The 14,800-nt window shown below is 42.5% G+C and overlaps 1 protein-coding gene across 6 annotated transcripts in view; it reads left to right on the top strand.

Annotated features, from left to right (window-relative positions):
• Positions 1-47: 47 nt before the first annotated feature.
• The window catches only part of TTC13 (tetratricopeptide repeat domain 13), an 80,948-nt gene continuing 66,195 nt past the window's right edge, over positions 48-14,800 (top strand). For all 6 annotated transcript variants that reach the window (XM_030935594.1, XM_030935593.1, XM_030935592.1 and 3 more), the window contains exon 1: positions 48-360. In XM_030935594.1, the coding sequence (XP_030791454.1) occupies positions 90-360 (271 nt within the window). In that variant the 5' untranslated portion in view covers positions 48-89. The remainder of the gene's footprint in view (positions 361-14,800) is intronic.

The following is a 14,800-nucleotide window of genomic DNA, read 5'->3' as shown; positions in this document are numbered from 1 at the left end:
CTTGCCACGGTCCACCTGCCCAACGTGGGTTAGAGGCGGGGAGGCCTGAGAGCCGGGCAAGGGCTGTTGCACATGCGCCTTGAGGGAAGATGGCACCTGCCGGCTGCTGCTGCTGCTGCTGCTTCTGGGGCGGCGCTGTGGCCGCCGCGGGCGCCGCCCGGCGTGTCCTGCTGCTGCTGCTGCTGGGGGTCCTGTCCGCCGGGCCGCGGCCGGGCGCCCTGGCCACCGAGCACTATTCGCCGGTCTCCCTGCTCAAGCAGGAGCTGCAGCACCGGCAGCAGCAGGAGGCCCCGGCGGGCGGCGGCGGCTGCAGCTCGCAGTCCGGGGACTGGGGGGACCAGTACTCTGCCGAGTGCGGCGGTGAGTGGGCGGCGGGCGTCCAAGTCGGCCGGGGCCACGGGGCGGCGGGGCTGGGGTCCGGGTCCGGGGTACGGGCCGCCCGGGCCTCACGCCTCCGGCTACGGCGCGCGATCCGCGGGAGCCGGCTCCGCCAGGGGTCCTGTCGGGCTGCTTCCCGCCGCTGCCACCCACGCCGCCGCGCGCCCTCCTGCAAACGCCTCTGGTCGGGGCGGCGAGTCGAGAAAAGAGCTGACAGCATGCTCCCGGGGCCAGGGCGGCCTCTCCTGAGTCTGAAGCGACTGTTGGAAGGGTGGCAGGGGAGACGGCAGGTGGCCCGGGACAGCCCTGTTCCCGCCGCCGGCCTCCCGAGGGTGCCGACGAGGGAGGGGCGGGCGGATGAGCACCCAGCCCGGCGTCTTGCGGAGCCCGCCCCGGTAGGGAGACGCCTGGCCCATCTTAGGCCTGGAAATCAGGTTTCCTGACCTCCTGGGTTAATGTCTCGTATAAAACAGTTCCTAAAAATTCGATCCCTGGAATGGAAAAAAAGAGCAAGCCCTTCTTATCTGCTCTTTGACATCTTGCTTCCAGTTGTTTAAGATTAACCTGCGATCTGTCAGGTGTCTCCCAGAGTGAAAGAAGGCCCCTGCAGGCCTTGAGCCTGTGTGTCAGTGCCCTGTGTGTATTGGAGCTACGCCAGCTCATTCATTAAGAATGGGCGCTACTGGCTTCAGTTTAATAAATAATAGCAGATGCCTCTGGGACAAAATACATGTGTACATTTTTTTTTTTGTTTTGAAGTTCTGTCGTGAGTCTTTTTACCCATCAATCCCCTCCCTTTCTCTTTCCCCATTCTCTATGTGAGTTCCCTTATGGCTTGCTTTGGGAAAGGCCTGGGTCTAGCAAACTCACTAGGAGATGGTTGCTTTTAAGACTTGGCAGCGGTTTTCTTTAGCATTGTGTACCTGGGAAAACAATACTTTTTTTTTTTTTTTAGTTGAGATGAGACATCAAGATTAGCACAATCTGATTTCCTTTTAGCACAATCTGACTTCCTTGAGGAAGTGTCACTCACTGAGAGGTATGTGACTTTTTTATTTTGCAGTAGGCGGTAGCTGGTAACAGCATAACACGGCTAGCCTTGCACAGTGGAAAACGAATGGCGTTTACGGTCACTTTCTGTATCTCTGAGCTAGTGAATTACCTGTCTTTGTAAAATGCCTCCTCTGTAAGTGGAAAGCACTGTTCACCTAATTGTGGGGTTTTATTTTCCTCACGAGGGTGCTGTGAGGGAAATGAGAAGTAGCTGACATATATTGAGTGCTTGCTGTATGCCAGGTGCTGTTCTAAGTGCTTTAGGTCTATGAGCCTAGTATATTAGTCTGTCAGAAAAACAATAACCACCTCATTAGATGGTGGCTCATTTTCTCAGATGAACAAACTGAAACATAGTGAAATTGTCATCTTCTTGAGATCCCACAGCTGCCAAAGGAGGAACCCATGTAGTCGGGCTCCAGACAAAACCTTTGTCTTAACCAATAAGTTGTAGGTAGGCAAACCACATCTGTAGTATTTACTTGCATATGGTGCATGTTGGGTAAATTTCCCTTTCTCTTTTGGTCATGTGGTACTTACTGGCTAAAGGAGCCCCAGCGTTTAGACAGTAGAAGGTATATATTGATTAATACTATGAAATCTATTGGTATTATTGATGTCGGTGCCTCATTTGATTCTTTGGCATCAGGCTAACCACCAGTATTTAAGAACCCTTGTTCAAGCCAGCTCTGACTTGTGTTATGATTTTTCCCTGGAGGATGAACACTGTATCATGAAGCTTTAAACGTAATTTATTTAGATGTTTCTACCTTCTTTTTCTCTTTCCCATGTAGTACTTATTTTTTCTAGCTTGGAATTTAAAATGTACTGTTGCAAATGAACGACCTGAGTCTTTCAGATCACCTCCTCTGGCTGTGCGAGTAGCTGCCAACAGGTGCTAAAGGCGGGCAGCTGCCGCTGTGGCCACCCAAGAAGTCATTTCCAGAATCAACTACTTGGAGCTCCAGCTGTTTCCCTCAGCTTTCCTGGCTGCAGTATGCGACAAAAGCCATCTCTGTTGTTGTAGGGGCTACTGAAATACTTCTCATTTCTCCCTCTTCGCCCTGGACAACTGTGTAGAAGCTGGACCCTATGAAACCTGCTTCATTTCTTCTCTGTCCTAGGATGTGGGGATGAATTCAGGATTTACAACTAACCATGCCATAGCCTGAGGGGCAGCTGATGCTCTGTATCTGGAGACTCATTTGAGCAACATTGGGGTCTAGACAATTGTCAGAATCCAGAACTAGTCAGTTCTTCAGAATCATACAGACTTGGCTTTACTAAGCATTGATCATGCCATCGTCTCTTGCTTGCCTGTCCAGCCACAAACCTGTTCATATCAATCCAGCACATACACTGAGGACAAGCACAGCAGCACAACCACTTTTCAGAATCTTTCCCACAGCTTTCAGGTTCAAATGGCTGAGCTGATGCCTGCTTGGGTCTAAATTTAAATCTGCATAGCTTCTTACAAGCAGTATGTGTATTCCCTTGAGACAGAACTGCCAGTGATTGTACATACAAGGACAGTGGCTGGTGGGAGCCCACCAGTCCAAAAACAACACACTGGCAATGGCTGACCCAGCTATACACGCCACCATCACATGGAATCCAGGTCACAGGGAACAGCCTAATTGCTCAGTGGGCTGAGTCCTACCCAGATCCACTGCAGAGGTTACAGGCATGGATGCCCCTCTGGTGCCATATGTCTCAGCCTGAGCTTTGCATGTTTCCCGTTCCCCCTTTTAACATTTTCTACTCCACATTTTTACCATTACCTTTTTGATTTTTGATTTTATTTATTTTTACCTTTTTACTTGAAAAGCATATATAGCCACAAATTTGTCTTCTCTGTTTACTTGTAGAGAAAATAATATTTTTAAAAAAGGAACACTGTATTGTACATATTTTAAAAATAAAAGTAAAATTCCTGTTGCCAAAGCCCTATCTTTAATTTGTAACTGTAGAAGGAAATAACAGAAGTATTTTTCCAATTCTTTCCTCACTTTTTTAGTTATATCATCATAAACACTGCAATCTTTTTTAATCCTTTTGATACTGAAGTAGGTGCTGTTGTTTTTTTCTATTTTTTTAGAGACAGGGTCTTGCTCTGTTTCCCCGGAGGTAGTTTAGTGGTGCTATCATAGCTCACAGCCTCGAATTCCTGATTTGAAGCCATCCACCTGCCTCAGCTTCCCAAGTAGCTAGGACTACAGACGTGTGCCACCATGCCCAGCTATTTTTTTTTTTTCTGTAGAGACAGGGTCTGGCTATGTTGTGCCTAGGTTGGTCAAATTCCTGGACTCAAGCAGTCCTTCCACCTCAGCCTCCCAAAGTGTTGGGATTACAGGCGTGAGCCACCATGCCTGGCCAATGCTGTTTTTAATTCCCATTTTACAAACTGAGACAGAGAAGTTAAGGTTACACAGTGAAGAGTGGAGCCAGGATTTGAACCTGACCTGGCCATTTGTGTGTTATCTTCAGTAATTGTTGCATATTAGTATAATTTCTTACTAATGTTAATGATAAAGTCCTATACCTTTAAGCTTTGTTGAAAGTTACATTCTTAAATCACTGTTAGAATTTTGTATTTGACTACAAATACAAGGATGCTTCACTGAACCTAGTATTTTGAACTGCATGGCTAGAATGGGTCTGTTCTTTCATTGAAAAAGTATTTGTATACCTGCTAGATGCTACTTAGTATTCTGGACCCTGGTGATGAAGCACAGCTGACTGAGTTCCTAGTGTGGATCCTGTGTCTTGATGAGGGAAGAAATAAGTATAGTTACGTACCATTTAACAACAGGATATGTTTTGAGAAATGTGTCGTTAGGCGATTTCATCATGGTGCAGACATCAAAGAGTGTTTACACAGACCTAGATGCAATAGCCCATTACACACCTTGGTTGTATGGTATAGCCTGTTGCTCCCAGGCTACAGTCCTGTAGCATGTTACTATACTGAATACTGTAGGCAGTTGTAACATAGTGACAAGTGTTTGTATATCTAAATATAGAAAATGTACAGTAAAAATGCGGTATTACTGTCTTATGGGACCATTCTCATAGATATGTGGTCCATCGTTGGCCAAATCATTATGTGGCGCATGACTCTATAGTAGGGCCTGGTAATACATGCCTTGAAAATAAAGCAGTGTAACAGGATAAAGAGCAGTGTGCAGGTGCTACTTTAAGAGGTGGCCTGGGATGGCTTCTGGTAAGGAGACATTTGAACTAAGACTTGGATAGAATGAGATTTGGAGTGATCTTAGAAGTATCTTAATTTGCCACACTAATTTTATAGATCTGGTGAATTAAGGTCTTGTGAAATTGTAACTTGTTCATTGATTTAAAAATTCAGGTTCTCTGCTTTTCTTTTTTTTTTTTTTTTTTGAGATGGAGTCTCGCCCTGTCACCCAGGCTGGAGTGCAGTGGCGTGATCTCGGCTCACTGCAACCTCCGCCTCCCGGGTTCAAGTGATTCTCCTGCCTCAGCCTCCCAAGTAGCTGGAATTACAGGTGCCTGCCACCAAGCCCAACTAATTTTTTGTATTTTTAGTAGAGACGGGGTTTTACCATGTTGGCCAGGCTGGTCTGGAACTCCTGACCTTGTGATCCGCCCACCTTGGCCTCCTAAAAGGCTGGGATTACAGGCGTGAGCCACCACACCCGGCCCCTCTGCTCTTCTTACCAAAGCTAAACTGTATCTCTTTCAAATGTAGTATGCATCATGTATTAAATTATATCTTTGTACTCTTTACAGACAGTATAAGGTATATTTTATGGTTCAAGCATATGCATTTCTATAAGTTGTTTTTAAAATACTTTTGTTTTCTCCTCTTGTCTTGAAAATGTAGTAGTAACAAGAACAGTGAGTTTGTGAGAATCTTTTTTCCAATGCCTTCAGCCTTTTTTCACTGCTCTTGAGTGATGCAGCCCTGTACTTGATGTCTTAATTTTCTTTAGTTTGTTGAAATTAATGAACCCAGAATTGCGTTTATTCTATTTTTCCACAGTTCTTTATGGGAAAAGGCATTTAGAGTCTGTCCGTCCAATTTGGGAATTGTGAACTGCCAGAAAAATAAGGAAGTAGCTGTGAACTTAGCTCTGTGTTTTTGACAAAATTGGTAACACTGAGATTGTCGGTGTATATGGTAGCTTTCTTAATTAAGGAATTGGCCATTTAAATACATGAAGTCAGTCTTTCTGCTCACAGCACATAGATCATTGCTATGCCTAGAGATGGGAGAGAATCAACCGAAGGAAACTTATGATATGAGAGCTGTTTCCTTTTTTGCTCTATGAGGAAGTTGAGAACCACATTTTGTGCTCAGTCATAGCAACTGTGGTAACCATTACTGTGAGTGCATTTGGTCAATCCTTTCATCTCCTGGCTCTGATTTTCTGTGTTTGTCATCATACATAGTTTCATGCCAGACCTTTTCACGTCTTGTTTTTCAAGGCGTACCTGAGTAAATTTGCCAGGGCAAAGTCGCTGTGCTCAGAGACTGAGGCACAGAGTGATGAAGAGATTGTGATCTTGCCACATCCTGGGCCCTGTGGCATTGCCAGAGGGTGTTTCCCTTTTATTCACTGAACAGCATCTTTCAGAAAATCCTCTGGTTTAGAAGTAGCATTTTATAGCATAAGCCCTATGATGATGGCAGCCTATTATTCACTTTTTCACATATATCTGTTGTCATTAAGAGTTACATCTACCTTTTAAAAGATCTACACATTGCTAAACCTGTTCAGCTTCAGGTGATAAGGGTTAATCATTATTTTTTAATCTCTAGATGGAGGCAAAAGTTATGTGGCTTGGGTTTTAGAACCTACCTGGAGCGTGACTGAAGGAAAGTCAGGGCTCTTCTATGTGCATCACTCAGTGTACAGGCAGGTTAGCTTCACTGCACTCGATAAATACCTGACTAACTTTTAAAACTTCTCCCTTTCACATGGGTTGTTTTAAAGAGGTCATTTTATTTGGGCTCATCTTATCTTGCAGATAGAATAAATACACGATTTATCAAAGTAGCAGAATTTTAATACTTTTAACTTTGGGTGAATGCTTTCCGACATTTTCCTTTTCTTATGTTTTGGTTTTACTTTTTCATCAAAATACAACATACATACAGGAAAGTGCATATGTCCTAAGTGTAGATAACTCAATACATTTTCATAAGCTGAACAACTTACATAATCAGAAAGAACCGAAATCAATAGCTGTCTGTTTTTAAGATTGCCGATAGTCTCATTCCATGCTAATCCTGGTTTCATTTGGGAACTGTTTTGCCTGTCTTTCTATCTCATTTAGGGTCCAGCACCATGCAGTGGACTTACACTGCACATGTGCTGGCATTCTTTCCATAGACTTTCACTTAGGAATCAGTTGGTGTATGTCAGGACCACCTTTACAAGAGAGGACCAGTTGTCGTCTCTTGCAACTTTTCCCTGCTGGTGTTTGCGATGTTCTCAGTGACTCTGTGTTCCCTTGTCACTAATCTTTCCATGTCAGTGCCTAGCTCTGCTTCAGCATTCCCTGTGGAGTTGATGTTGTCTGCCAGTATGTGTGGGCTTATGAGAAAGCTTTTAGCTCTTAAAAGTATGTGTCACTTTGAGCATCTGATGCATCTTCAGTCTAGTTTATAAACTTACGCTAAGTAACTGCCCTTTGTGGGGAAGGCCTGGCTACCCGACTTGTTGGTTAAGGCATCCTTCTTCTGTTCTGTTCATGTAATTTGCTACTGTGCCTTTTTTTCCATCCTGTGCAGTGAATTCCTTTTCTTTTGATTCTTTACATGTGTTAATATTTGTATGTGGGTTAAGATACCTTTGATTTGATTACATTCAAGCTTTATTAAAAAACAAAACAAAGCAAAACTTCTGTCTCTTTAAGATGGCTTTTGTGGATCCTTGGTTCCAATGGATTAATTATATGTTTACTTTATAATTTAATACTCAGCAGGCAGTCTCTGTTTTCAGTTTGCTTTACGATAACACATCTCAGGTACTGATGAATATTTCATTTCATTAAACGAAGCATATAAATTCTTCAGGGCATTTTGTCTGTTATTACACTCTAAAAGGAATTTACCACTTGGGACTATATTTCGGGGCCATTGAGCAATGTAGTATACGATGTCAACTGTGGTTGTATTTTTTTTTTTTTTTTGAGATGGAGTCTTGCTCTGTTGCCCAGGCTGGAGTGCAGTGGCGTGATCTCAGCTCACTGCAAGCTCTGCCTCCCGGGTCCACACCATTCGCCTGCCTCAGCCTCCTAAGTAGCTGGGGCTACAGGTGCCCGCCACCACGCCCCGCTAATTTTTTTTGTATTTTTAGTAGAGACGGGGTTTCACCATCTTAGGCAGAACAGTCCCGATCTCCTGACCTCGTGATCTGCCTGCCTTGGCTTCCCAAAGTGCTGGGATTACAGGCGTGAGCCACCGTGCCTGGCCACTTATGGTTGTCTTATATGTGCAGAAATTGATAAAAGAAAAGACACTACAAGTTGATACCACATAGCCACCTGCCCTTCAGGTAGTTCTTCCAGCCACAAGAATTCTGCCTTGTCTTCCCAGGTTTACCCTGTACCTGGGATTAGGACTGTCAATAAATAAGTTGTAGCCTATCCAAGGGAAAAGCCCAGTCATCCTTATATTCAAGTAGCTCAGTGTACCATCTGTTATAACTAGGTGGTCGAGTGATGAGTGCTACCTAGCAGCTATTGATTTCCTTCTAAATTGGCCATGGGTTTGCTACTTATAAGCTTTCAGTCAGTTTTCTCACACACATGGATGTGTGAGAAATACATACTACTGTCAGTGCCACCTTCTCTCCTTCCTTGGAGGTGATGACTGTCATCTTATTTGACTAAGAAAGAAGCAGTGAGAAAACAACTTCCTTGCTCCCCACCACCCCAGCTGCTGGCCTGCCGGCAGATGGACTGGTCGATTTTGCTTTCTGTGCTGTTGTGGTGGCTGAATGGCCAGTGCCTCTGCCTAGTTCAGCTCTCTGTTCACTGTCTGTCATTTCCTCTTGTCTTCCATCAGCATACAGATGGTCTTAATAACTACCATCCTGAAAAGACAAGCAACCAAGATGACCACACATCCCTCCAGCTGCTGCCCCATCCATCTACCTCCTTTTACAGCAGAATTCCTCAAAGGAGATGTTCATATGGACTGCCTCCACTACTCCACTTTCTCTTGGACCTTCTATGGTTAGCTTTTGTCCTCGTCACTGTGCCAAAACTGCTCTTCTTAAGGTCAGTTGTGTGTGAGGTTTAGGAGGAGAGGAAAGAAGTTTCAAGACACTGCTATACCTAAATTGTTCTTACTAGGACCCAGCATTGGCAGAAGGAGTTGTGACAAATGTACCCTGTTCTTCATTGCTGTGGCGAGACCCAGCTGTGCTATGTCTTTGTTTTGTGACCTTAAACATGATCATTAACCTTGAGTTTATTTCCCCATGAGTACAGTGGGCATGATGTGCCTTGTACCTACCTTGGAGGATGGAGAATCAAAAGAAATAAGGTTTGTAGAGGCATTTGGAAGCTGGGAAGTACTGTGAAGGCCAAGATAAGCTTAAAGAAAGTAGATAGAAAAATTTAATGGAAAAACTCTACGAATTTAGCCTATAAGCATACACTAACATTTAACAATCCTTTTCTATGCACAGAGCTTTATACCTTTATTCTTTACAGTAGCCCTGTGAAGGTACCTGGGGGTGGTTATTTCTGTTTTACAGATGAAGGAGCTGAGGCTAAGACGTACTAAAGGACTTGCTGTAAGTCAAACAGCCAGGGAAGCGTCTGATCTGGGTTAGTCTGACTCCATAGCCCTGCCCTGAACCACTGTTACATTGCCTTCAAACTAATTAATTAAGTTTGAAGTCAGGGAAATACTAGAATGAATTATAAGACCTAGTTCTTTGAAAATATAGCTTAAGATTAGACAGTTATCTAGCAAGCCTAATCAAGAAAAATGAGAAGAAACAAGTGTTTGGCTTGAGGAATAAGCAAGTAAATAAATATGAAAATCATTACAATAACTATGTCCAGCTTTATGGCCCAGATGTAGAACCTTTCAAAGAAATGGATAGTTCTTTTAACAAAAGATAAATTGCTAAGTTGATTCTCCCATTATCTCTTAAATGTTCATCTTCACCAGGGTCAACTCTTCTCTTATTAAACGTCAGCTTCCTAAGCTTTCTTAGAGATTATACTTAAACAGTCTCAGCTTATCATCCACCGTAAGTTAATGATTATCAAATCATCACATCCATATCTGTAGCATTTACCTTTCTCTGGACTTTCTTAACTACATGCTAGACGGCTTCCAGCATAATCACTTGACTCAAACCCAAAGTTAGCTCTTGACTTCCCTCTAAAACCTCTCTTCCTCTTAAACTCCCTGTTTCCGTTGATGGCACCACTTCTTCCCTCATTGCACAAACTGGAAACCTGTGTCTTTTCCCTCTTTCTGTGCCTAATTCTTCCTCAAGGCCTTGTCTTTTTTACTTGCTGTATCCTTTAGACTGTGACCCTCTGTTTCAACTTGATAGCTGCTGCCGCCATTCAGACTTTTCTCATTTTTACTGGCCATGGCCTCCCACCTGCCCCTTGCTCCGCTTGCCCCTTCTCTCCTCAGACACCTGTTAGTGATGTCACCTTCTGCTTAAACCCACCCTGCCTTCTTAGTTTAATGCTAAGAAGAAAGGGAATAAATGAACTAGATACTGAACTTGAGCTGCGAGAAGAGGTAATAAGGGAAATTAGAAGGCCTAAATACAGCAAAGCTGGTATAAGTGAATTAGAAATAGAGCAGCAGTGGAATTGAGAAATTGACCCAAGAGTTGTTTTTTTAAAAAAGGATGTTTAAGAAGTTCTGGAGGTCTGTTTCACATCAGTGCACATATACCTAATACTACTGAACCATACAACCTAAAAATGGCTAACGTGGTTGCTTTTATCTGATGTGTGTGTGTGTGTGTTTTTTAACCAGAATAAAAAAAAGCCCCTCCCCGCCGCAGGAGAACAAATTCTTTTTTTTTTTTTTTTTATTATACTTTAAGTTCTAGGGTACATGTGCATAACGTGCAGGTTTGTTACATATGTATACTCGTGCCATGTTGGTGTGCTGCACCCATCAACTCGTCAGCACCCATCAATTCATTATTTATATCATGTATAACTCCCAATGCAATCCCTCCCCCCTCCCCCCTCCCCATGATAGGCCCCAGTGTGTGATGTTCCCCTTCCTGAGTCCAAGTGATCTCATTGTTCAATTCCCACCTATGAGTGAGAACATGCGGTGTTTGGTTTTCAGTTCTTGTGACAGTTTGCTAAGAATGATGGTTTCCAGCTGCATCCATGTCCCTACAAAGGATGCAAACTCATCCTTTTTTATGGCTGCATAGTATTCCATGGTGTATATGTGCCACATTTTCTTAATCCAGTCTGTCACAGATGGACATTTGGGTTGATTCCAAGTCTTTGCTATTGTGAATAGTGCCACAATAAACATACGTGTACATGTGTCTTTGTAGTAGAATAATTTATAATCCTTTGGGTATATACCCAGTAGTGGGATGGCTGGGTCATATGATACATCTAGTTCTAGATCCTTGAAGAATTGCCATACTGTTTTCCATAATGGTTGAACTAGTTTACAATCCCACCAACAGTGTAAAAGTGTTCCTGTTTCTCTACATCCTCTCCAACACCTGTTGTTTCCTGACTTTTTAATGATTGCCATTCTAACTGGTGTGAGATGGTATCTCATTGTGGTTTTGATTTGCATTTCTCTGATGGCGAGTGATGATGAGCATTTTTTCATGTGTCTGTTGGCTGTATGAATGTCTTCTTTTGAGAAATGTCTGTTCATATCCTTTGCCCACTTTTTGATGGGGTTGTTTGTTTTTTTCTTGTATATTTGTTTGAGTTCTTTGTAGATTCTGGATAATAGCCCTTTGTCAGATGAGTAGATTGCAAAAATTTTCTCCCATTCTGTAGGTTGCCTGTTCACTCTGATGGTAGTTTCTTTTGCTGTGCAGAAGCTCTTTAGTTTAATGAGATCCCATTTGTCAATTTTGGCTTTTGCTGCCGTTGCTTTTGGTGTTTTAGACATGAAGTCCTTGCCCATGCCTATTTCCTGAATGGTACTACCTAGATTTTCTTCTAGGGTTTTTATGGTATTAGGTCTAACATTTAAGTCTCTAATCCATCTTGAATTAATCTTCGTATAAGGAGTAAGGAAAGGATCCAGTTTCAGCTTTCTACTTATGGCTAGCCAATTTTCCCAGCATCATTTATTAAATAGGGAATCCTATCCCCATTTCTTGTTTCTCTCAGGTTTGTCAAAGATCAGATGGCTGTAGATGTGTGGTATTATTTCTGAGGACTCTGTTCTGTTCCATTGGTCTATATCTCTGTTTTGGTACCAGTACCATGCTGTTTTGGTTACTGTAGCCTTGTAGTATAGTTTGAAGTCAGGTAGGGTGACGCCTCCAGCTTTGTCCTTTTGACTTAGGATTGTCTTGGCAATGCGGGCTGTTTTTTGGTTCCATACGAACTTTAAAGCAGTCATCTGCAAACAGGGACAATTTGACTTCTTCTTTTCCTAACTGGATACCCTTGATTTCTTTCTCTTGCCTGATTTTCCTAACTGGATACCCTTGATTTCTTTCTCTTGCCTGATTGCCCTAGCCAGAACTTCCAACACTTTGTTGAATAGGAGTGGTGAGAGAGGGCATCCCTGCCTTGTGCCAGTTTTCAAAGGGAATTTTTCCAGTTTTTGCCCATTCAGTATGATATTAGCTGTGGGTTTGTCATAAATAGCTCTTATTATTTTGAGGTACTTTCCATCAATACCGAATTTATTGAGCGTTTTTAGCATGAAGGGCTGTTGAATTTTGTCAAAAGCCTTTTCTGCATCTATTGAGATAATCATGTGGTTCTTGTCTTTGGTTCTGTTTATATGCTGGATTACGTTATTGATTTGTGAATGTTGAACCAGCCTTGCATCCCAGGGATGAAGCCCACTTGATCATGGTGGATAAGCTTTTTGATGTGCTGCTGAATCCGGTTTGCCAGTATTTTCTTGAGGATTTTTGCATTGATGTTCATCAGGGATATTGGTCTAAAATTCTCTTTTTTTGTTGTGTCTCTGCCAGGTTTTGGTATCAGGATGATGTTGGCCTCATAAAAAGAGTTAGGGAGGATTCCCTCTTTTTCTATTGATTGGAATAGTTTCAGAAGGAATGGTACCAGCTCCTCCTTGTACCTCTGGTAGAATTCAGCTGTGAATCCATCTGGTCCTGGACTTTTTTTGGTGGGTAGGCTATTAATTATTGCCTCAATTTCAGAGCCTGCTATTGGTCTATTCAGGGATTCAACTTCTTCCTGGTTTAGTCTTGGGAGAGTGTAAGTGTCCAGGAAATTATCCATTTCTTCTAGATTTTCTAGTTGATTTGCATACAGGTGTTTATAGTATTCTCTGATGGTAGTTTGTATTTCTGTGGGGTCGGTGGTCATATCCCCTTTATCATTTTTTATTGCGTCTATTTGATTCCTCTCTCTTTTCTTCTTTATTAGTCTTGCTAGCGGTCTGTCAATTTTGTTGATCTTTTCAAAAAACCAACTCCTGGATTCATTGATTTTTTTGGAGGGTTTTTTGTGTCTCTATCTCCTTCAGTTCTGCTCTGATCTTAGTTATTTCTTGCCTTCTGCTAGCTTTTGAATGTGTTTGCTCTTGCCTCTCTAGTTCTTCTAATTGTGATGTTAGAGTGTCAATTTTAGATCTTTCCTGCTTTCTCTTGTGGGCATTTAGTGCTATAAATTTCCCTCTACACACTGCTTTAAATGTGTCCCAGAGATTCTGGTATGTTGTATCTTTGTTCTCATTGGTTTCAAAGAATATCTTTATTTCTGCTTTCATTTCGTTATGTACCCAGTAGTCATTCAGGAGCAGGTTGTTCAGTTTCCATGTAGTTGAGCGGTTTTGATTGAGTTTCTTAGTCCTGAGTTCTAGTTTGATTGCACTGTGGTCTGAGAGACTGTTATAATTTCTGTTCTTTTGCATTTGCTGAGGAGTGCTTTACTTCCAATTATGTGGTCAATTTTGGAATAAGTGTGATGTGGTGCTGAGAAGAATGTATATTCTGTTGATTTGGGGTGGAGAGTTCTATAGATGTCTATTAGGTCCGCTTGGTGCAGAGATGAGTTCAATTCCTGGATATCCTTGTTAACTTTCTGTCTCGTTGATCTGTCTAATGTTGACAGTGGAGTGTTGAAGTCTCCCATTATTATTGTATGGGAGTCTAAGTCTCTTTGTAAGTCTCTAAGGACTTGCTTTATGAATCTGGGTGCTCCTGTATTGGGTGCATATATATTTAGGATAGTTAGCTCTTCCTGTTGAATTGATCCCTTTACCATTATGTAATGGCCTTCTTTGTCTCTTTTGATCTTTGATGGTTTAAAGTCTGTTTTATCAGAGACTAGGGTTGTAACCCCTGCTTTTTTTGTTCTCCATTTGTTTGGTAGATCTTCCTCCATCCCTTTATTTTGAGCCTATGTATGTCTCTGCATGTGAGATGGGTCTCCTGAATACAGCAGACTGATGGGTCTTGACTCTTTATCCAGTTTGCCAGTCTGTGTCTTTTAATTGGAGCATTTAGTCCATTTACATTTAAGGTTAATATTGTTATGTGTGAACTTGATCCTGCCATTATAATATTAACTGGTTATTTTGCTCGTTAGTTGATGCAGTTTCTTCCTAGCCTCGATGGTCTTTACATTTTGGCATGTTTTTGCAATGGCTGGTACTGGTTGTTCCTTTTCATGTTAATGCTTCCTTCAGGGTCTCTTGTAAGGCAGGCCTGGTGGTGACAAAATCTCTAAGCATTTGCTTATCTGTAAAGGATTTTATTTCTCCTTCACTTATGAAACTTAGTTTGGCTGGATATGAAATTCTGGGTTTAAAATTCTTTTCTTCAAGAACGTTGAATATTGGCCCCCACTCTCTTCTGGCTTGTAGAGTTTCTGCTGAGAGATCTGCTGTTAGTCTGATGGGCTTCCCTTTGTGGGTAACCCGACCTTTCTCTCTGGCTGCCTTTAAGATTTTTTCCTTCATTTCAACTTTGGTGAATCTGGCAATTATGTGTCTTGGAGTTGCTCTTCTGGAAGAGTATCTTTGTGGCATTCTCTGTATTTCCTGAATTTGAATGTTGGCCTGCCCTACTAGGTTGGGGAAGTTCTCCTGGATGATATCCTGAAGAGTGTTTTCCAACTTGGTTCCATTTTCCCCCTCACTTTCAGGTACCCCAATCAGACGTAGATTTGGTCTTTTTACATAATCCCATACTTC

Source organism: Rhinopithecus roxellana, chromosome 8 (genome assembly GCF_007565055.1).
Source record: "Rhinopithecus roxellana isolate Shanxi Qingling chromosome 8, ASM756505v1, whole genome shotgun sequence".
NCBI classification, from domain to species: Eukaryota; Metazoa; Chordata; class Mammalia; order Primates; family Cercopithecidae; genus Rhinopithecus; species Rhinopithecus roxellana.
Note: the sequence above shows the minus strand (reverse complement) of the source record. Positions and strands in the feature narration are given on the sequence as shown.